The 20,757-nt window shown below is 49.0% G+C and overlaps 2 protein-coding genes across 3 annotated transcripts; one reads left to right on the forward strand and one right to left on the reverse strand.

Moving 5' to 3' along the window:
- Positions 1 to 544: 544 nt before the first annotated feature.
- On the reverse strand, positions 545 to 10,316 carry ARPC4 (actin related protein 2/3 complex subunit 4). The gene is made up of 6 exons (XM_019748260.2): positions 9,924 to 10,316; positions 7,119 to 7,237; positions 5,777 to 5,888; positions 4,573 to 4,668; positions 3,481 to 3,651; positions 545 to 1,424 (listed from the first exon to the last, which is right to left on the reverse strand). Exons 1-6 carry the CDS (start codon positions 9,924 to 9,926, stop codon positions 1,419 to 1,421), a joined length of 507 nt encoding a protein of 168 aa, XP_019603819.1. The 5' UTR covers positions 9,927 to 10,316; the 3' UTR covers positions 545 to 1,418.
- Positions 10,317 to 10,359: 43 nt separating this feature from the next.
- On the forward strand, positions 10,360 to 20,645 carry TADA3 (transcriptional adaptor 3). 2 transcript variants are annotated; one of them, XM_019748252.2, is made up of 10 exons: positions 10,360 to 10,654; positions 10,773 to 10,830; positions 11,541 to 11,768; positions 13,626 to 13,876; positions 13,996 to 14,101; positions 15,325 to 15,466; positions 15,559 to 15,662; positions 16,867 to 16,976; positions 18,246 to 18,431; positions 20,074 to 20,645. In XM_019748252.2, the coding sequence occupies exons 3-10, from the start codon at positions 11,562 to 11,564 to the stop codon at positions 20,264 to 20,266; spliced, it is 1,299 nt and encodes a 432-aa protein (XP_019603811.1). In that variant the 5' UTR covers positions 10,360 to 10,654; positions 10,773 to 10,830; positions 11,541 to 11,561; the 3' UTR covers positions 20,267 to 20,645. The 2 variants fall into 2 exon arrangements, with proteins under 2 accessions (XP_019603811.1, XP_074169123.1); XM_074313022.1 differs by having other exon boundaries at positions 10,473 to 10,830.
- Positions 20,646 to 20,757: the final 112 nt, after the last annotated feature.

Genomic DNA, 20,757 nt, shown 5'->3' on the forward strand with positions numbered 1-20,757 from the left:
TGTCCAACAGCACTTCCTGCACCGGTGGAGACGCTCCGTGTTATGTCCTATCTGACACAGCAGGCGTCAGTCACCTGCAATTATTGAACACCTGAAATGTCGTTGGTGGGACTGAGGAAATGAATTTTAAACCTTATTTGATTTGAATAATTTAAATGTCAATAGCTACACACAGCTACTGATTACCATCTTAGCACAGGCAGAGGCAGATGTCTTGGATTTGAAGTCCACCCCCTTATTCACTGGCTCGATTTGGGGCAAGCCGCTACAGCTCACGGAACTTCAGTATCCTTAGCCAAATGGGATCATTCGTTCTGAGGTTACCTTTTAGCCCAAATGAGCTCATTAGATGAAAAGGACCAAAGCTCTCTATAGGCAGAGAGAGCAGTTGCAGAAATCGGTGGTGCCCAGATTGCCCTGGAGCTCTCTGGATTGGGACCCTTGGCAGGGATGTCGCCGCCAGGCCCAAGTACCAGCCACACGGTCTTAGGGAAGAAAAAGCCCCACCCTCCCTCCTCTCACATATGCACACAGAGCACAGACCTCATGCAGCCCCAAAGGGGCAAGAGACTTTAATTAGGGTTGGGAGAATCCACCAGAATAAGAAAAGTTACAGCGAGCGTGGGAGCAGAGAAGCCAGAGCGGGTGGGAGGGCCCGGCCGGGAATCTCACAGGACTCACCTCTCCACCTCTAGCACAGGCACTGCACTGACAGACAAGGCGTTAACAGTGGCCCCTCGGGGCTGGGAGGGCATGAAGCAGCCCTGCAGCCAGAGGCTGCCTGGCTTTCTGGCCCAAGCTCCTAGGCGTGTCTGGTGGCCACCGGTTCAGCCTCTGTCCCCAACCAGGGCTGAGTGGCCATCTTCAGGCAGAGCTTCAGGCACCGCTTCTACTGGGCCCACGGAGGCTCAAGAATACGAGGACGAAGGAGAGGACGGGGGTCTGAGCTCTCCCTCCCTCCCCACATGGGCTGACTTGGGGGAGGAACAGTAGTCGCCTTCTGGCTCCAGGCCCGCCCAGACCCACAGCGACTAGTAAAGCACAATCACTGGGACCAGTCACAGCCACTGGAGGTGGAGGTTGTTTTTTTTTTTTAAAAAAAAAAAAGACAAAAAGGTTACAGTCTCCTACAAGCACAGAGTTTAAATTTCAAGACGTTAAAAAAAATGTGTCCCGGCCCAGGGGACTGAACATCAGAAGCCAGCCTGACCAGGCACATGTGGCCTTTGGGGCAAGTCCACTGCTGCTTTGTTGCCAGCTAGCAAGCGCACCACCCACCTCCCTCGTCTAATGCCCACCCCCAACCCAGCTCCACTCCGCTGCTTCCGCTGCTGCCGCTCTGAGAAGTAACTCCAAGACGCCTTCGCAGAGACACCGGGGAGCCTGAGGGGGAAGGCCTCGAGATCCAGCCAGATGGTTTAGAACTGTCAAGAGAACCAAGAGGCAGTGAATAATGGTTACTGCTGTATCCCGGAAGGCTGCGTGACGGAGGTGGGCTGCTCTGAGAACTGCTACTGTGCTGAGATCTCTCAGGGGCAGGCTTGGGTCCCAGGACACCCGTGGGCACACTCTCTCCTCCAGCCAGATTCAGCAGTGACCTTTGGGGCACTGGCCCAAAACCTAGCATTAGACAAGGCAGAGCAATTAAGGGTGGTACGGGCGTGGCCACGGCTCCCCGTGGCTGTGTCATGGAGGCGGCTATAAAGCCCTGTCACCATGCCTTACTTACTGAGCAGACTGCATTCGTTAGAGACACAAGGGCTTGGGGACTCAAGAGGGCTGAGTACTTTGTGTCAAGCTCTATGGGATCCTCCAACAGGACAGGCACTTGAAATGTTTTCTGCCATCAAGGATCGCCCATGGACATCTTACAGACCAGAGGTGGGACGACTGGCCCACAGGCTGAACCCAGCCCAAAGGCGAGCACTGTTTGGCCCACAGTGTTTAATATGAATTAGTTGCCAACCTTGAAAATATGAGACTCCGTATACAAATCCAGATGTGGGGATTCTTCAGAAAAACTGGAAGATGAAGCTGTGTGGTGGTGATCCTCTTTGGGTGAGGCAGCTGCTGCTCACGAGGTCCCCCCACATATCCCACTTCACTCACGGACGTTACCTGCCCAAACCCTGCATGCACGTGGGCATGTGACCAGTGCCAGAGGCCACAGTGCTATCCTAGATCTCATTGTGAAACCTAGCCATGCCCTGGTTGTCCCACTTACTGGCTGAGGGACCACCAGCAGGTGATTTAACTTCCAGAGCCCCCAGTATAATCATCTGTGAAATGGGGATGGTTTTAGATATTAAATGAGACACGTGAATGTGCTTTTTTAAAGCTGTAGAAGTATAGAAATGTAATTATCATAAAAATGAAATGATTGTTGAATGAATGACCTAAGTATTAAATTGGGACAAGAACTGTTTTTCTTCACAGTTGAATCCAAAGGCCTCCTAGTGTCCTGGCCAGAAAATTCTGGTCCTACAATACATAGGACACTTATTATGTGCCAAAGGCTATGCTTTACATACATTTCCTCATTAATATCCAACTACCCTGAAGGTTCATGTTACTTACTCACAGTCTCGTTTCACTGCTGAGGAAACGGAGGCTTAGTGACGCCGGCTCACACCCAGGTCGCCTGACCCCACAGCCTGTGTGATCTGAACAAGCATGTTACTTTCCCTTTGCACACACTACAGCTACTTTGCACGCTGGCTGCCCTCAGTATAATTAAAGCCCAGGGGAAGCGGGTGTACTTTCTATTTTTAGGAATCTGAGCTCCTTCTGGGCTGGGTCTGTATGCACTGGGAGGAATAAACACTAAACCTACCATCTAGGGTACCAATTCTGAGTGGAACATGTCAACAAATCAAAGATTGTTTGGAAGAAGAAAAAGACCAAGAAGAAGGCACGTCCTGAATACCTAAACAAGAACAACTGTGTCATCAGTGCATCAATGTTTACAATTCCTCCTCTTCAGAGGAATGCAGTCCTTTCCATTAGGGAGGCACAGACGACTGAAGAGGGATTGGGACTTAAGCCAGGACAGTGATGGAAAACAGGCTGAAGAAATCATGACGTTAAGACTGATAAACAGACGCTGAAGGAAAATATTTAAGTCTGTTTGAGAAGCGGAATTACACTGTGACTAACTGTCCTATAATCCTCAAAAATTCACATATGGATTTACTTGGGCTCACTAGGGGTTTGAACTAGATATAGGGAAGGACTCTGTACATTTTGAGATGTAGAAATGAGCTTCTAAGTCCTCATGAGAGGCGAAGAGAGGCGTCCCCCAGATACCCAGATACGAAAAATGCTCTGTAGCTCTCAAAGATACACCTGCCACCCACCAGAGGTCCTAGAGGCATCAGGAAATTTTCCACACCATTGGCACCCCTTTCCTGCCAGATGCTAAGTTCTCAACACAGCCCACGACTCCTACTTCTGGGAGGAGCTCAGAAGACCTCTCCTTACATTCTTGAGGAACTCCTCAGCCACGATGCGGGCGCGGGCGTTGACTGACAGCTTCATCTCACTGATCTCCTTGTCGATCTCCTCCATGAAGTGGATCACGAAGTCCACCAACTTGTGCTTGTACATTTGCTCTGTGTGGAAGTTGGTGATCAGAAAACTGATGTCATACCCCTAGGGAAGAAACAGGAAAAAATTAGCGTCCGGGGCACTTAGCTGGCCACGTCTCCTGCGTTCACTCAGCCACATGCTTCCAGCTGGCTGTGATCGTCTCTCAAGCAACAGTTTTCAGTCAACAGCCCACCTGCTCTGGTGAGGTATCTGTGTTAGATCCAAGGGATTGGACCCAATTGAGAATTCTGTACCGGATGTCTCAGGAAGACTATCTGTGGCACAAATAGTTGCATTCAGAAAGAGTCAAGGGAGAATAAAGGCACCTAAAATCTCGTTACAGAAGAATCTAATCAAACAGGGAACACTTAGTCTGGAGAGAAGAGATGCTGTGGGAGAGGGATGGGATGGAGTCTTTAACTACCAGATGGGCTGCATGTGGAAGAACATTTTTTTTTTTTTCATTCTGGGTGGCCCCAGAGGTTAGATCTAGGACGAGGAGAAAGCTTTTCGCTCAGGATGAGGATGAGCTTATCCAGCATGTCTACTGTATCTGATGATGGTGTGTGCTGCTCAGTCACTGGGGATATTTTAGTTAATCTGGCAGGGAGCCTGGGCGAGGACTCAAATACAGAGTCAGGCAACAACTGACCCAACGTCAGCTACAGCCTTTAGAGACCGTGAACCAGCTAGTGGCGAAGCTTAGAAAGGAGTTCGGATTCATTGTGTCCTCTCTGCTGCTAGACTGTATTTCTGGGAAGATGTGCAAGGTGTCTCTTCTTTGGTGCCTTTTCCATGGTTGAGACAGACCCAACTTCTCCGAAGCAGATCCCTCTCACTCCCACTCGAGCTGAGATAAAGGCCGACTCTCAACTCAAGGAGTGGATGGTGCCCTACAGCTGGCGAAGCAGCACCCTGGCCAGTGACAGAGGGCTCAGCGTTAGAATTCTGGGTATTACAAACCCGTGGATCTCACGGTCTCACCTCCACCGGTTTCCTTCGAAGGATAAAGAAGTTCTCTGCTCGCATCATCATGAAGCGCATGAACTTGTGGCATAGAATCTTCTCAATCTCATCAGCCTGGTGAGAACAGAGGAGAAATGCTGTTTCCCTGAAGCCGACACCGAGGCCAACAGAAACCCGTCGCCTGCTCTTCTGACCCCATTTCCCCCAGGCTCACAGGAGGCAGTGCGTTTGGTATTGGGAGCAACTGCTGCCTCAACTTTGAATCATGGGGCATCTGGTTACCAACTGAAAGGAGGGTCTACAACATCATAGCCTCTCCAACTGGACAGGGCATTACTATGATCTCATCTTTGTCCATTTCAGGCGCTAACCTGGTGAACCTGAGTCTTCTATCCACTCCTTCCAGTGTCCACACCTATATTCAAAGTTGTCTTTCCCTTTCTCATTTCACTAGTGGTGCATTTTCCAGTTTGTGATCTACCCCACCGGGGGTATCAGAAATAACCTTAGTTAGTGCACTTTAGTAACACTGAACATCAAAGAATCCCCTCAGTTTCTCCCTGAACTCTCAGTATTTCTGGAGGAAGAATCTTGCTGCTAGGCACTGGTACACCCTCAACAACTGCAACACGTGAATCTCTCCTAACAAAGAGTTAAAAGGGTACAGCTTTCTGTAGGCAACAGTATCTAGTCTGAACTTAGCAACACTGTTTTGTTTTCATTATGTTTATGTTTATTTTTTAGACTCCCTCTATTTGGTGAGTGATAATTTGAGAAGAAAAGTCAGTTTAAAGAAACCCATTCAGTAAATAACTGTCCAGGTGGCACGTAAATATGGCCAAAAATGTGGAGATAGTGGGAATGTCAGCTGCCTGAGGCAACATAAGACATTGTACTTTTGTTTTTTACCCTAAATCTCACTTTCAGAATTTATGGCTATCAAATTGGCACCGGTACTATTTATTTTTATGAACTGGATTCTTCCTCATTTCTCAGGAATGGTTCCATGCCCTGACACCATATTGGCCCGTGGCCTGAGCTGCTACATTCAGAACAAGGCCTACAGGACAGAATGGCTCACTCTTTATTCTACTGACTGGCTGAGTTTGGCAAATCATTTCCTGGGTACATTTAAGGAAATAGAGGGTCTCCTTGCACCCTGGTCTCTCGGATGGGGGCTCCCCGGCCTCCTAGGGAGGCAGGGGCTCCATGGTGAGCTCACCTGTTTCACAGCAATGCTGACCCGTACAGAGTTGATGGAGCCCTCAATCAGAACTTTCTCCTTCTCATTCCTGCTGATGGTCACAGGCTGTAACAGGAGCTCTTTGCTACTCCTGAAAACACAATGTCACAAAGGCTTCTGTACTATAGAGGAACAGAATGCTTAGGGACATCCCACAGCAGGTCCTGGAATCACTATCTGAGACCAGAGTCCAAGAAATAGGAGACTCACAAGCAGGGGTGCTCCAAGATGGGGGCCAGTGAGTGTGTTCTCCAGTGGAAAGAGCACAGGCTCTGGAGTCAGGGCGAAAGGTTTTGAAATCCAGCCTCCTCTGTTACTTTCCTTGGGCAAGTTACCCTCTTGGAATCTCAATTCTCTCATCTGTAACATGACTGATTCCTATTTCACTGGCGAGGACTGAGAGAGATCAAAAAGGGTCAAGTGTCCAATAGCGTGCCTGGCACACGGTAGGAGCTTTACAAATGGCAGCTCTTATTTTAATAACTATAGGCAAATCCACATACCATTTAGGGAACAAAAAGAGGGACTATCTTAGAAATAAGGACAAGCTAAAATCAAACACAGTCAATCCAGAATGACTCACTTATTCAGCATTAAGACCTCTCTCAGCTCAGTTCCCATTCTGATGTCTACTTCCCTAGATCTACATAATGATAATTCACTGTGGTGGTGGTGTCTGTGAATTGTTGTCATTTTAAAATGCCTAGTGGAGATCATATATGTAAAGTAGCATAACATGGCACATGCTAACATCTTGTGTGTTTTTAAAAATTCAAATCATATCAACATAGTGTGGTAATGCCACATCTCAGTTCTAGATGTATGTCCCAGATTAAACTTTAAATGGAAAAAAAGAATGATCTGTTTAGAAAACATGAACTACATGAGACTATAACCCAAAATGCAGAATATCTGGAGTAGGAGATGAGAGAATACAGTTTGGGAGTGGGGAGGGGGGGAGAAAAAATCCTTGATCTTTAAGAAAAGGATGGAGACGGCATCTAACTAAATCCTCTCTTTAAACAGCCAGTGGGTTCAATAATGCCACAGGAAATACTTCATGAACAGCTCTACTCTGAAAAGTCATACCTTGTGTCAAGCAATCTTGGCTCCAGAGTAGATTCTCCCCTGGGTTTTGTCCTGCCAACCTACTGACCCTATTTTCTGAACTCCAAATTGGGAACCATTGTTCATCTGGCAGCAAGACAAAATATGTGAACTGTGGTTGTCCTTCCAGGATGGAAGTTCATGGCACCTTCTCAACAACAGCCACCTCTGGGGCTGTACCTATCACCCCTACCCTGAACTTTTCCTTCCCTACCTGACTTCCACCTCCGGCTTGTTGTGTCGTTCCACGACCTGGGAGGAGAAATTCTCCAGGCAGAGGGCAGCCTGCAGTGTGGCCCGCACGGCACTCAGGTAGGGGCGGAGAGTGGCAGTCTGTAGGAAAAACCCCAAAGGAGGATCAGAATCTGTCTCACCAAACCCACTGGTCCCCTGCTCCAGCTACACAGGAGCCAGGCAGTCCTGAGGGTGCTGGATTCTCAGACACCGAAGAACAGACTAGGCCTTCAAGGTGCCTTCCAGTCTAAGTCTGGAGCAGTGGTTCTCAACAGGGGACCATTCTGCCTGCCAGGGGACATTCGGCAATGTTAAAACATTTTCCACTGACATGACTTGAGATGGGGGTGCTACTGGCATTGAGTAGAAAGAGGCTGGGCAAACTGCTAATCCTTCTACATTGCACAACAAAGAATTGTTCAGCCCCAAATAGTGCCGAGGTTGAGAAACTCCGGTCCAGGGGCATACAGGTAAATGAATGATTGTCCTCAATCTGTCTTTTGAGCCAAGAAATGGATAAATCTACTATGTGCCAGGCACTGAGCTAGGGGCTGGGAATTCAAAGATGATTAAGACCATCTCTACCCTTAAACAGCTCAATGCGGGGAGAAACTATGATACAAAGAAGGATAACTTAATTAGATTTACAAGTTATATTTGCAGAAGCAATTGGCTTTGATTTGAAGATGGAAATACGATTAGGAGTGCTTTAGAATGAGAAAAAGAGAGTAAGGGCATTCCCAGTAGAAGGATCAGCTTCTAGCTACTCTAACTCATCTTCATTTCCTTATGTTCACCAAGTTCTTTTTCACCTCAGTTTCACACATGCTGAACTATCTATCTGCAGGCTTTTCTACCCTCTCTTCGCCTAAGTCATCCTTCAGATCTTGGTTTATTCAGGGAAGGCCTCTTCCTTCCTCAGAGAAGTCTTTCTTGACTTCCCCTTAGTAGCAGTTCTTATAATTTACAATGATACATCCTTCAAACATCTTTAGTAAAGTGATTTCTCTTTCACTAGACTGCAAGCCTCATGGTCAATAGACCGCGTCTATTTTATTCAAATCTACATATCCTGCTCCTCGCTCAGTTAGTACCTAACGTATATAGTGTCATTCGTTTTCTGTAGAATAAATGAATGAATGAATGCTGTAACTTAAGCAAGGTTAGGATGAACACAAAAGGGCATTAAGAGTTCCAGAAGTAGTAATGAGTACAATGTTGCTGTAGGAAACGTATTTTAGATTTAGTAGAGGAGGCTGCAGTGGTAGTCTGGAGATTCATGGGGAATCTCAAATGCCAGGCTACTGAGTTTAGCTTTTCTTTTAAGGTGGTAAAGAACTGCTGGGGCTTTCTGAGGGGGAAGTTATAGGACCACAGCTGCATGGTGGCTCTGTGGAGAATGGATTGGAGAGGGAAGTAAGACATAAGGCAGAGAGAGTTATTCAAGGAGTACTGATGAGAGCCTAGACTGGGGCCGTAGAGAGGAAAAGCAGAGCGGTTCGACTATAACATAAGTATCACAGAGGTTAGACTATAACATAAGTATCACAGCGGTTAGACTATAACATAAGATATAGATAATCATGGAATAAAAACACCTCCCAACAAACTACGGTCCATTGATACAATTAAATGCTACTCAGAAATGAAAAGGAATAACTACTGATACAACATGGATGAATCTCAAATGCATTATGGTAAGAAGCCACGTTAAAAAGCCCACATACTGACAATTCCACTTATATTACAATATGGAAAAGGCAAAAAAATTATGGGGGGTAAAAATCAGTGGTTGCCTGGGGTGGGGAAAGAGGAGGAGGACTGATTACAAGGGACTTGCGGGAACATTCTGAGGTGATGCGGATGTTCTGTGCCTTGATTGTAGTGGTTACATGATTGTGTTTGTCAAAATTCATAGATGATAAACCCGAAAAGGGTGATTTTCAGGTGGCTAGCCCCATGACACCTGCCTTTTCACAAATAAAACAGTCTCATGCAATACCTCAATAGACCTGATTTTTAAAAAATCAAGAGGTATGGCCAATTTAAGAAACAAAGAAGGAAGAGCAAGTTTAGGAGGAAAGAGGAGTTTTGATCTGGAGGTTTAATGTCAAGGTATCTTCAAGATATCCAGGCAAACCTTGGGAGACACCAGAATACACAAGGTCATCAAAGCCAGGGGACTAGATAGGTACCACACTACTCTCAGGAACGCACACATTTATCAAACAGGAGGATTTCCAGGGAGGGAAATCAGCAGTATCAGATCGTGCAGTGAGGCAACAACGGCTGTGTTCTGACCAGGAAGGGGCTTGGGTGGAGGCGGCATAAGAAATCCTTCAATCAAGGTAGGGGGTAAGGAGAAGCGTGGGATATGGAGGTGTAGACGCTTCCCTTGGGAAACTACAGAGTCTGGCGGGCAGGAGAAAACAGAGCAGTGCATTTAGTGAAGTTCTATTCCGGGTGAGGAGGTAGCCCTACCACCTGAGCGCAACTACGAGCCTAGCAGGTCCCACTTCCGGCTTCCTCCATACCTCAGGTATTCCCTACCTGTCTCGAAAGACAGACCGTGAAGTCACCATGCCTACTTCTTACGAGGGCGTTCCCCGCTCGCCCCTTCCTCACTTCGACCCCCACCCCGCCCTCTTTCTCCGAGCCTCATCGTGCCAACTCCCCAGCATCCCTCGGCCCCAGGCCTCTCCGCTGCAAAGCCGTACCTCCCCCAGACCCACAACTCTGAGACAGAATGGGGGGGGGTCCCTGGCCCGGGGCCCGGCTCTCTCACCATCGCGGGCGCTGGCTGGGCCGGAAAGCGGAAGTACGGAAGTGGCCAGGCCCGCGACGCCTGCCCTTTCGCGAGAAGCGCAGCCGCAGTCTCCGCCCGGACTTCCGGACAGTACCACTATGCTCCGAGCAGGGTAAGGAGAGCCTCGGAACACTTGTTCCCTTGGAAGTTTTCCCGCTAGGACTGTCTTGGTGTCTGTAGACTCCTGCAGTTCCAGATCGGTACTCAAGCTTCTCCCATTATCCATGAAGCTCTCGCTTGTAACTTTGGCTTTCTTGTCCTATTTGCCGCTTTCTTTCCCCACAGTCATGCAATGGTGCAGCCCGGCCGAAGGTTGGGCACCATATTTGGACAAGGCGAGGCGGAGGAGCCCTTCGTTCCTTCCGGTTCTGCGCCCCCTTCCTTCCCCCGGGCCCCTCCTACCGGCTGCCTCTGGGGCTCGGCGGGACTAAATGCCTGACCGAAAACCCGGCTGCCCAGCCCCGCCCTCCAGCCCTGGGCTGTTCCCTCGGGTTCCCCCGCGGCATAACCCTCACCCCAATTGCAGTGGTCTAGCTCACGGCCCGCATACCCTCCCCCGCAAGGCACAGTGAGCTCTCCCTCGCGTTTCCCCGCCCCCGCGTCAACTGCAGGGGCCCCGCCCATAGCCAGTTGCGGGCGGTAGATCCGACCAACCGGAACTCCCCACCCCCTCTCGCGGCCCGGGGGCCGTAGGAGGCCGGAGTGTGGAGGTAGAGGGGGCAGGAGCCGCGTTGGGGGTCTCGAGTGGACGGGGACCCTGAAGGCGGGGCATTGGGGCGACCCACGGGTGGAGCCAGCCGTTAAGCAGTCCCACTTCTTCTGTGCCAGGCACTGAACTGGGCTCTTGACGAGCATCAGCTGTTAATCCTCAGAACATCCGGGGGAGGTAGGTACCATTATTATCCCCATTTTACAGATTCAGACTTCTTATGGGGAAACAGACCCACACTACTTTGTCCACATTTTGCAGTTGGAAAAACCGAGACTCAGAAAAGTTAAATGGCATATTCAAGGCCACACACATAGAGAATGGCAAAGCTTGGGCTTGGACCCAGGTATGTCTGGCTTACCATACCACATTCTTAACCACTGTCGGGCAAAAATAACCCGCAAAGGTGGGAAGGAGTGAGACAAGGTGAAGCAGGGAGGCACAATGAACGTGAACATGGTGAGAATGGGATGCTTGGAGCTCAGAGGCTTAGCAGAACTCAGGAGGAGGAGAACAAATGGAAAGCATCAGGAAGACAGGGCATAGTGTATCATGGTAGTGAGGGGCTCAGACTCAGAACTACCTGGATTCAAAGTCTTGGTAAGCGTGGGCATGTACCCACCTTTACAAAGTCTCAGTTTCCTCATCTGTAAAATGGAGAGCACCACGGTCCCTGCTCAGAGGGTGAGGAATCAGTGCAAAGCTGGTAAGATGTCTGCACCTTGCTTGGTGCACAGTGGATGCTCTCTGAGTAGAAGCAGTGCCATCAGCCTTGTCAATAGGGTACTGAAGTCGGTCTTTCTCCTTGAGGCTGTTTCTGGATGGAGGGAACCCTTGGGCTTCCCTCGTGCCCCTTTATCTCCCGTCAGTGTCCCTGTCCTCTTCAGCTCCACAGCGTATCCTGGGCCATGAGCGAGCTGAAGGACTGCCCCTTGCAGTTCCACGACTTCAAGTCAGTGGACCACCTGAAGGTCTGTCCGCGCTACACAGCAGTGCTGGCCCGCTCCGAGGATGACGGCATCGGCATTGAGGAGCTGGACACTCTGCAGTTAGAGCTTGAAACGCTGCTCTCCTCTGCCAGCCGGCGCCTGCGGGTGCTGGAGGCCGAAACCCAGGTGATACCCTCCAGACGAGACGTCACCAGGGCTAGACTGTGATAAGTTATGGCATGGCTCATTGAGTTCGTCCCATCTGCTAAGGCCTGAGGTATAGGAGGTAGCAGGGAGGAGGGGGGAAGACACCCAAATTGGGTTCTAGGGACACAAAATAAGCAAGAACATGTGTGATCCCCATAAACTGCAAGATTTCTAAGCATTTATTGACAACACAGCTCTCCCGCCCCCAACCCACCCGTTAAGTTCTGGGTCCTGTGCAAGTCATTAAAGAAAGATAATTAGGACAATTGTGGCCTTCAGGGAGTTTGCTAACTAAAAGTGGTGGGGGGCTGGTTAGACAAGTACCAGGTGATGTGTTATGGTTAGGGGGACTAGGGGAACTGGAATGAGGAGAGGATTTGATTCCTGCACTAAGCACTTGTTAGTGTTGTTTCCTAACTCTTTGACTTTGGGGAAATTACTTCCTATTTCTGAGCGTCAGTTCTCTGTCTGCAAAGTGGGCTGAATAATAGGACGTACAAAAGAGGTTTTGTGAGGATTAAGAGAGGTTTTTTGTGTGTTTTTTCCAGGACTTTATTGGGGAACAGTGCATACTTCCAGGCCTTTTTTCCAAGTCAAGTTGTCCTTACAATCTTAGTTGTGCAGGGTGCTGTTCAGCTTCAAGTTGTTGTCCTTTCAGTCCCAGTTGTGGAGAGCGCAGCTCAGCTCCAGGTCCAGTTGCCGTTGCTAGTTGCAGGGGGCACAGCCCACCATCCCTTGCGGGAGTCGAACCGGCAGCCTTGTGGTTGAGAAGACGTGCTCCAACCAACTGAGCTGTCCTGGAGCTCAGTGGGAGCTCAGCTCAAGGTGCCGTGTTCAATGTTAGTTGCAGGGGGCGCAGCCCACCATCCCTTGTGGGACTCGAGGAGTTGAACTGGCAACCTTGTGGTTGAGAGCCCACTGGCCCATGTGGGAATCGAACCGGCAGCCTTTGGAGTTAGGAGCACGGAGCTCCAACAGTCTGAGCCACTGAGCCGGCCCAGGTTTTTTTGTTTTTGTTTTTGTTTTTTTTTGCGAAGTCTGAGCCCAGTTTCTGACACTAAGTTAGCATTTCAAATGTTAGTCATTGGCACTACTCTGATTATTTCTCTTCACTGCATAGACATCCTCTGGGGCCTGTGTGCCAGGTGCTATGCCAGATCCTGGGGGACAACTGGTTAAGATGAGCTTCCTGGTCTCCAGCAGCTTATAATCTAGTAAAAAAGATAAAGTATGCTGTGCATTTTAGTATGACCAAACAAGATGTTTGGGCCTACAGTGAAGGTGCAAAGTGCCAGAGACTCATAGAGGAAGAAGATGCCATTTCAACTGGACTTGGAAGTATGAATAGCGTTAACTTGTGGTCCCTGAGAATCCACTGAAGCTTTTTGAAAAGGGTTGTGGCACAATCCGTTGTATTTTAGTGTCTAAGAATCGGGTAACTGATGTGAAGAAGGCTTTCCAGTTGTGACATTCAAAGTGAAGGTTTTGCTGGGAGGCTTGCTTGCCTTCACCAAAAAGTTCCCACCAGCATATTTTCCCAGAGCTGCATGCACTGGGGTGTGATCCCTTGTTTGGCCTTGCTACTAAACACTACCGAGGTGAATCACAATACAGACAAATGAACGGAATGATGAGAAGTATATGAGTAAAATCCTGTGAGATGGACACAGAAAAGGAGCTGGGTTTTAAAGGATGAGTAGGAGTCTGCTAAATAAAAAGGGGGTGGGGAAAGACTTCAGCGCCTCCTCAAGTTCTAGATCCTGATTCTTCACTGGGGGAAACAGTTGTCCTCTGTCTTCCCTTCCCTCCCTCATTAACAGTCTCTCTGAATTGCAGATCCTCACTGACTGGCAGGATAAGAAAGGTGACCGTCGACTCCTGAAGCTGGGTCGAGACCATGAGCTTGGGGCTCCCCCCAAACATGGGAAGCCCAAGAAGCAGAAACTGGAAGGGAAGGCAGGGCATGGGCCAGGCCCTGGCCCCGGGCGACCCAAATCCAAAAACCTTCAGCCCAAGATCCAGGAATATGAATTCACTGATGACCCAATTGATGTGCCTCGGATCCCCAAGAATGATGCCCCCAACAGGTTCTGGGCCATAAAACATAGAGGGGCCTTGGGATTCGGGCCGTGGAGACTGTGGAGGGGCCCAGGGCTGAGGCTGGTGGGGCATGGAGCGCCCACTTAGGATCTGCTTCTCCCTGCAGGTTCTGGGCTTCGGTGGAGCCTTACTGCGCTGACATCACCAGCGAGGAGGTCCGCACACTAGAAGAGCTACTGAAACCCCCAGAAGACGAGGCTGAACATTACAAGGTAGAAACCCTGAGCCTCGATAGACATGACGGAGAACAAGAGGGCTGCAAGGTGCCTCAGAATCAAAGATCCCAAAGCCACGTATCATCTTACTTCCCCTTCCCTGTCCAGGCTCCTCTCTGCCCCATCAAGCCACCCAGACACCCAGTCTTCCTCCTGCATTGTCTCCCTTCTGCCCCATCCAGACGGTCACCACATCCATCCTGAGGCTTCAACTTCAGTGAGGTCCCCCCTTGACCCCACATCTCCATCCCCTCTACTTTGGTTTAAGACTTCGTCAGCTTTCACCCAAACAGCGTCTTAATGCTTTCCTGCTTCCAGAGGGGCCTTTCTTTGTATTTCTTTAATACATATAAGTTTATTTTCTTAGGATGAAAATAAAACATTTTCTTAGGATGAAAATAAAACAGGTTCTAGTAAAGAAAATGTGGAAAATACAGAAGAGTGTTGGGGACAACTCTCCCATAGGTCTGCTGTCAGGCTCGGATGTGACACAGCCGTCCCTGCTCCCAGGCCTCTCTGGGCTCCCATTACGCACAGGATCGAGTCCAGGCATCTCAGTTCTTGGTGGCACAGCCCCAGCAGCCTCTCCAGTTTCCCTGGCCACGCCCCCTCTTCACTGCTGCCTTCACCAGCCTCCACCAAGCACCGTGCCCTCACTCCAGGGCCACACAGGGTCCTTGCTGGTTTCTGGGCTTCTGTACTGCTCTTCTCCCCTTGGCAAACTGACCCACCCTTCAGGGCTCTGATCTCATGTTACCTCCACCAAAACGCCTTTGCAGATTCCCTAGCAGAAAGTCAGTCTCTCTTTTGTGCTGCCAGAAGACCTCGGTCTACCTGTATCACTTCACTGAATTTTTTGAAAATTTATTTTAAAAAGGAATCCATACAGGCAGTAATAAATTCAAGCAATACAAAAGAGAATCTCCTCTCCCAACCCTAAAGCCTGTAGAGATGAGAGCTGTGACCCAAGATGGTCCATGTACACAATATTCTGTACCTTGTACCTTGGAAATTGCTCCGGATTGGCTTCTATGTGTGTTTTAGTTTGCTTACTAGACTGTGAATGTAGAGATTTTATCTCCTTTGTCTCTTGTCACTTATACCAGGTACAATCCTCGGCCCTGGGCTAGGTACTTGGGAGGCAAAGAAGTGAATGAAAGAAGGAAGGAAGGAATGAAAAGCATGCTTACCCCTTAGCGCTGACGGGATCTCTCCTACAGATCCCGCCCCTGGGGAAGCACTACTCCCAGCGCTGGGCACAGGAGGACCTGCTGGAGGAGCAGAAGGATGGCGCCCGGGCAGCGGCCGTAGCCGACAAGAAGAAAGGCCTCATCGGGCCACTGACTGAACTGGACACTAAAGGTTGGGCCCCTCACCGCCCTGCCTACCCCAGGCTGGGACGGGGGCTCCCAGCACTGCTGCCCAGCTTCCCACCACTTCTCTGTGTGCTTCAGATGTGGATGCCCTGCTGAAGAAGTCTGAGGCCCAGCATGAGCAGCCGGAGGATGGGTGCCCCTTCGGCGCCCTGACGCAGCGCCTCCTGCAGGCCTTGGTGGAGGTGAGCACGCCAACCCAAACGGCAGCTGCATGTACTTTGTTTTAATGTTTTGTTTTCATACATTTAGAAGGGTACACAGATCATAAACGTAGAGCCTGATCACTTTTCACAAACGAACACAGTATAATAATAAATAATATAGGATAATAATAACGTATAATAAAACATTAGCAGTATCCTAGAAATCCCTCTCATGCCCCTCCCAGTCTCTAACTTCCTCTAAAGATAGCCCCTACTTCACAGTTATTTCTGCTGGGTGTTGGCTAAGTGCTGAGCCCTGTGCAGGGGCTTTCCACACATCCTCTAGTTGGAGGTAGGACAGTGGTTAGCTCCATGTTACATACAAGAAGATGGAAGCTTTAAAAAAGGGAACTGTTTGCTTCAGACGTCACACAGCTAATACATAGAAGCAGGACTCAAATCCCAGGTTCAGGGGCCCTTTTCTCTATGCTCCATGGCTGATTTTAGGCACATCCCTCATCTCACTAAGCCTCAGTTTCCTCTCTGGCCCAAGCACAATAGTGTATTAGTCCTGTAACAGTCTGGGACACATGTTCCAGGTTGGCTGGGCTGAGGGGGGCTGGGCTCCGTCCCACACCGTCAGATAGGGATTCCAGCTGTGGTGGCTTTGCCATCTTAAACATACGCTCTGCACAATATCACTCTGGGTGTGATTGCCGCTCGAAGCCCACAGGAAAAGAGGAAGGAGTGTGTGAAGGAAGGTTAATGGGCCGTGACTGGCTGTGGCTCTTCTTCTGTCACTTTCCACTGGAGAGAATTTGTCACCTGACCACACCTGACTGCAAGGGAGGCTGGGAAGTGTAGTGTATATGGGCAGCCACAAGCCCGGCGACTATGGGAGAAAGGCGAGAATGGCGTTTGGACAGCTAGCAGCCTCTGCCACAGTGTGCTTCGCACAGTGCCTGGTGCATTGCATATACTTGACAAACCTTAGCTATTCTTGTTACTGTCACTGAGTGTTATCTTCGCTCTTCTCTGCTCCCTTCTTTTGGCATCAATATAAAAAAAGGGGATTTCTAAAACGATCAAAGCTTTTTGGACGGTAGAAAACCTTACCAGACAGGGTGGGATGGGAAAAAGGATAGTTCTGGTCTGGGAAGACTGTCCACGTAGGTCAGAGAGGAGCAGGAAAATGGAAATACTGTAGCTCTTTCTCTCTCATCCCATTTTTGTGGTCTTCTAGGAGAATATTATTTCCCCCATGGAGGACTCTCCTATTCCTGACATGTCTGGGAAAGAATCAGGAGCTGATGGGGCAAGCACCTCACCCCGAAATCAGAACAAGCCCTTCAGGTGAGTGGCATCCTATCCATACCCCACAGTGTGGCCCCTGCTTCTGGTGACTTCTGTCCCTCCTGACATGGGGAGGCCTTCTTTAATAGAGAGGCCTAGGGCACTTTGAGAAAGCCCAATAAAAGTCTCAAACGTGTATTTCCGGCCCAGCATTTCTGCACGCGCAGGCTTAGCCCAGGGTTGTTCATCCCAGCACTGTTTGTACTGTAAACAACCTAAACGTCCCGCTGAAAGAGAGTAGTTGGCTAAATTGCCATAATTAACCCGCGACTATTAATCACATTAGAGAAATATAGTTAGTTGACATGAAAAGATGTAAACAGTAGAGTGTTAAGTGGGGGAAATGTCAGTTTATCACAATACAGACAGTATAATCCTTTTTTTAAGATAAATGTGTGCGTGTAGGGAAAAAACAAATATATAATGAAAGATGATATAACAAAATCTGGACTATATATAGCACAATAGTCCCCTTCTCTGCAGTTTCGCTTTCCCCAGTTTCAGTTATCTGTGATCAACTGTGGTCCAAAAATATTAAACGGGAAATGCCAGAAATAAACAATTTATAAGTTTTAAAATTGTGTGTTGTTCTGAGTAGCACGATGAAGTGTCAGCGCCACCCGCTCCATCCCACCCGGGGTGTGAATCATCCCTTTGTCCCACAGCCACACTATGTCCTCCATCCATGAGTCACTTAGTAGTCGCCTCAGTTATCAGATTGGTTGTCAGAGAGAGAGAGACCACAGCCACATAACTTTTATTACAATATATTATAATTGTTCTATTTTAGGATAGTTAATCTCTTATTGTGCCTAATTTATAAATGAAACTTTATCATATGTTTGTGTGGGAAAAAAGCAGTATGTATAGTGTTTGGTACTATCCATGGTCTCAGGCAGTCACTTGGGGTCTTAGAACATATCTCTTGCTGATAAGGAGGGACTACTATATATATATGATAACATAAAATATATGTGTATTACACATAACATACGTATTAATAACCTATAGCAAAATAAGGTTACCATAACAAAATAATAGTGGTTCTCTTTGGGTTGTTGGCATTATAGGTTTTTCCGTATTTTTTGTTTGTTTGTTTTTGGTAATGGGCATATGTTACTTGTGTTTGAAACAAGACCAAATTTGTCTGTCTCTCTATATTTCTATATCTAAGTAGACAGAGGGGGCGCCCAAAGAGAAAGGAAGTTTTCACTAACCTCGGGAACCTCTGCGGGATCCCCTTGATTTGAGGGCTGCCTTCCTCTGCAGTGTGCCACACACCAAGTCCCTGGAGAGCCGAATCAAGGAGGAGCTGATCGCACAGGGCCTGCTGGAGTCAGAGGACCGTCCCGCCGAGGACTCAGAGGACGAGGTCCTCGCCGAGCTGCGCAAACGGCAGGCGGAGCTGAAGGCCCTCAGTGCCCACAACCGCACCAAGAAGCACGACTTGCTAAGGTGAGTGACGGGACGCATGGGCCACGGAGTGGTCGACAAGGCCATGGCCACTGCCTCTCCCCTTCTTTACCACAGGCCACCCAAACCTGGCAGGGCCTCTGACTCACCTGCAGAGCCTTGAAGAAATTATCAGTGCCAGGCACTGCCCCACAGATTATGTCTCAAATAGATTGTAATCCTGCAGACTAGGGCTCAGGCATCTGTGATTGATGGATTTACTTATAATTGTGGTAAAAAACGTGTCATATAAAATTGACCCTCTAAACCATTTTTAAATGTACAGTTCAGTGGTGGTAACTACATTCACCTTGTTGTACGATTTGTTATTTTTAATCTTTTCATGCTTATTTTCTTTGTTCCCCAAAGTATTTTTATGAAAAATTTCATAACACAGAAGATCTGAAGGAATAATGTAATGAACACCAATATGCCCTCAATCTAGATTTATCAACTGGTAACATTTTGTTCGACATTTGTGATTGCTATTGGCCCTTCACCTGAAATTGCCCAGTGTTTTAGGACCAGTTTTTTAAGGAATTGGTTGCAATGTCATTTATTTTATATTGACTTCCATCCTTTGCCCTGCATTGGTCACAACAAGGGTATAGGTGACATCTGGAGGGAGATCATGGTAAGGGGTGCCGTCTTATTGGGGACAACCAATCTGATAACTTCTCACAGCAGGCGCTGTCGCTTTGCCTCACAGCACAGGGCACACTCATTCATTTGTCCACCTCTGCCTGTCTCTTAAACGTTGTGCTGGGCCAGCAAGAGAGGCCGAGCAAAGGGCTCACAGTCTCCAAGTGGATGATTGATAAAAATGTGCACCATTGAAAGGAGAGGTAGGGCAGCCAGTTAACTCAGTTGGTTAGAGCGTGGTGCTGATAACACCGAAGTAGCCGGTTCGATCCCCACATGGGCCACTGGGAGCTGTGCCTGACAAACTGCTAGGGTGCTTAAGGACAAGGGTGTCCTGCGTGCTGACTATGTCCCAGGGACTTCTGTACACCCTCCTATTGAATCTTGACGACAGCCCAGGGGTAGGTGTTTACCCAGTGATGAAATAAAGGCCCGGGGAAGTGAGTGCTCTACTGAAGGTCACATAGCCAGTAAACAGCCAAGCTGCGACTTGAGCCCAAGGCTAACTCCAAAGCCTCTTTCTGGTTCCTCTCTAGGGCAGGAAGAGGCAAATACAGATGAAAGAGGTACTGAGGAAGGGAGGGGGAGGGGAGAGAAGCAGCGATGTACAGATGCAGAAGTAATGGGCAGTGAAGGAACTGGCTTGGGCCTAGGAGGAGGCCAGTGTGCAGCCCTCGGCCCTGCCCTGATTCAGATCTGCTCGCTAGTTGTGGGATCTTGGGGCATTTCTGATCCTCCTTGAGCCTCATCTTTATCACTAGTAACAGAAGAATAACACATCTACCACCTCACAGGGTTGTTCTGAGAAATAACAGCTAATATTTTTGAAGAGCCTAACCTAGCACCTAGCACCATGTTCCATACCAAAGTTCAGTAACTTTGCTTTTTGGTGTGAAACGATCCACAGGAGTGCCAGCCTTGCGTGGTGGGTGGGCTCAGTCTGGGAGAGGGCCCCACTCTGGAGGTGGGCTTCCCATGGCACCGGGCCCACTGATTCCCACAGGCTGGCAAAGGAGGAGGTGAGTCGGCAGGAGCTGAGACAGCGGGTCCGCATGGCAGACAACGAGGTCATGGACGCCTTCCGCAAGATCATGGCTGCCCGGCAAAAGAAGCGGACCCCCACCAAGAAGGAGAAGGACCAGGCCTGGAAGACTCTGAAGGAACGCGAGAGTATCCTAAAGCTGCTGGATGGGTAGCCCTCACCCCTGCCTCAGGCTGCCTCCCCCTGGTCTAGGGGAGAAAGGGGAGGGAGCCCCAGTTCCTTCTCTGGGCTGCTGGAAGCCTTGTCCTGTGGCTGCCTGTCAGATGTCGTGTGGCCACAGTCTCTAGAGGACTGGGGCGTTTCCCTGAAGTCTTTCGGCCTAGCTCTGTATAGCCTGGACCCAGGAGGCCCTGCTGGGCTGGCCTGGTGTCTCTGTTTCGTCCCCAAGATTAGGGAAACTTCATTTCTAGACCTTCCTTCCCCCTCTCTGCCTCCCCCCACCCCACCCCTCTCTCCCTCAAGGACTTCTCCTTTGTGGTTTTGTAAAGTGCAAACTTAAGAGTAAAGTGACTGCTGTGGTTTTTTAAAAAGCATCCAGAATCTTTGAGTATCTGTTACTGTGGAGTAGAAAGCAACTGGGATGGGCCACAAAGGTTCAGGAGGGCAGGGCATGCTTGGTGGCTCTCAGCCTGTTGCCACTAGCCC

Source organism: Rhinolophus sinicus, linkage group LG10 (genome assembly GCF_036562045.2).
Source record: "Rhinolophus sinicus isolate RSC01 linkage group LG10, ASM3656204v1, whole genome shotgun sequence".
Classification (NCBI taxonomy): Eukaryota; Metazoa; Chordata; class Mammalia; order Chiroptera; family Rhinolophidae; genus Rhinolophus; species Rhinolophus sinicus.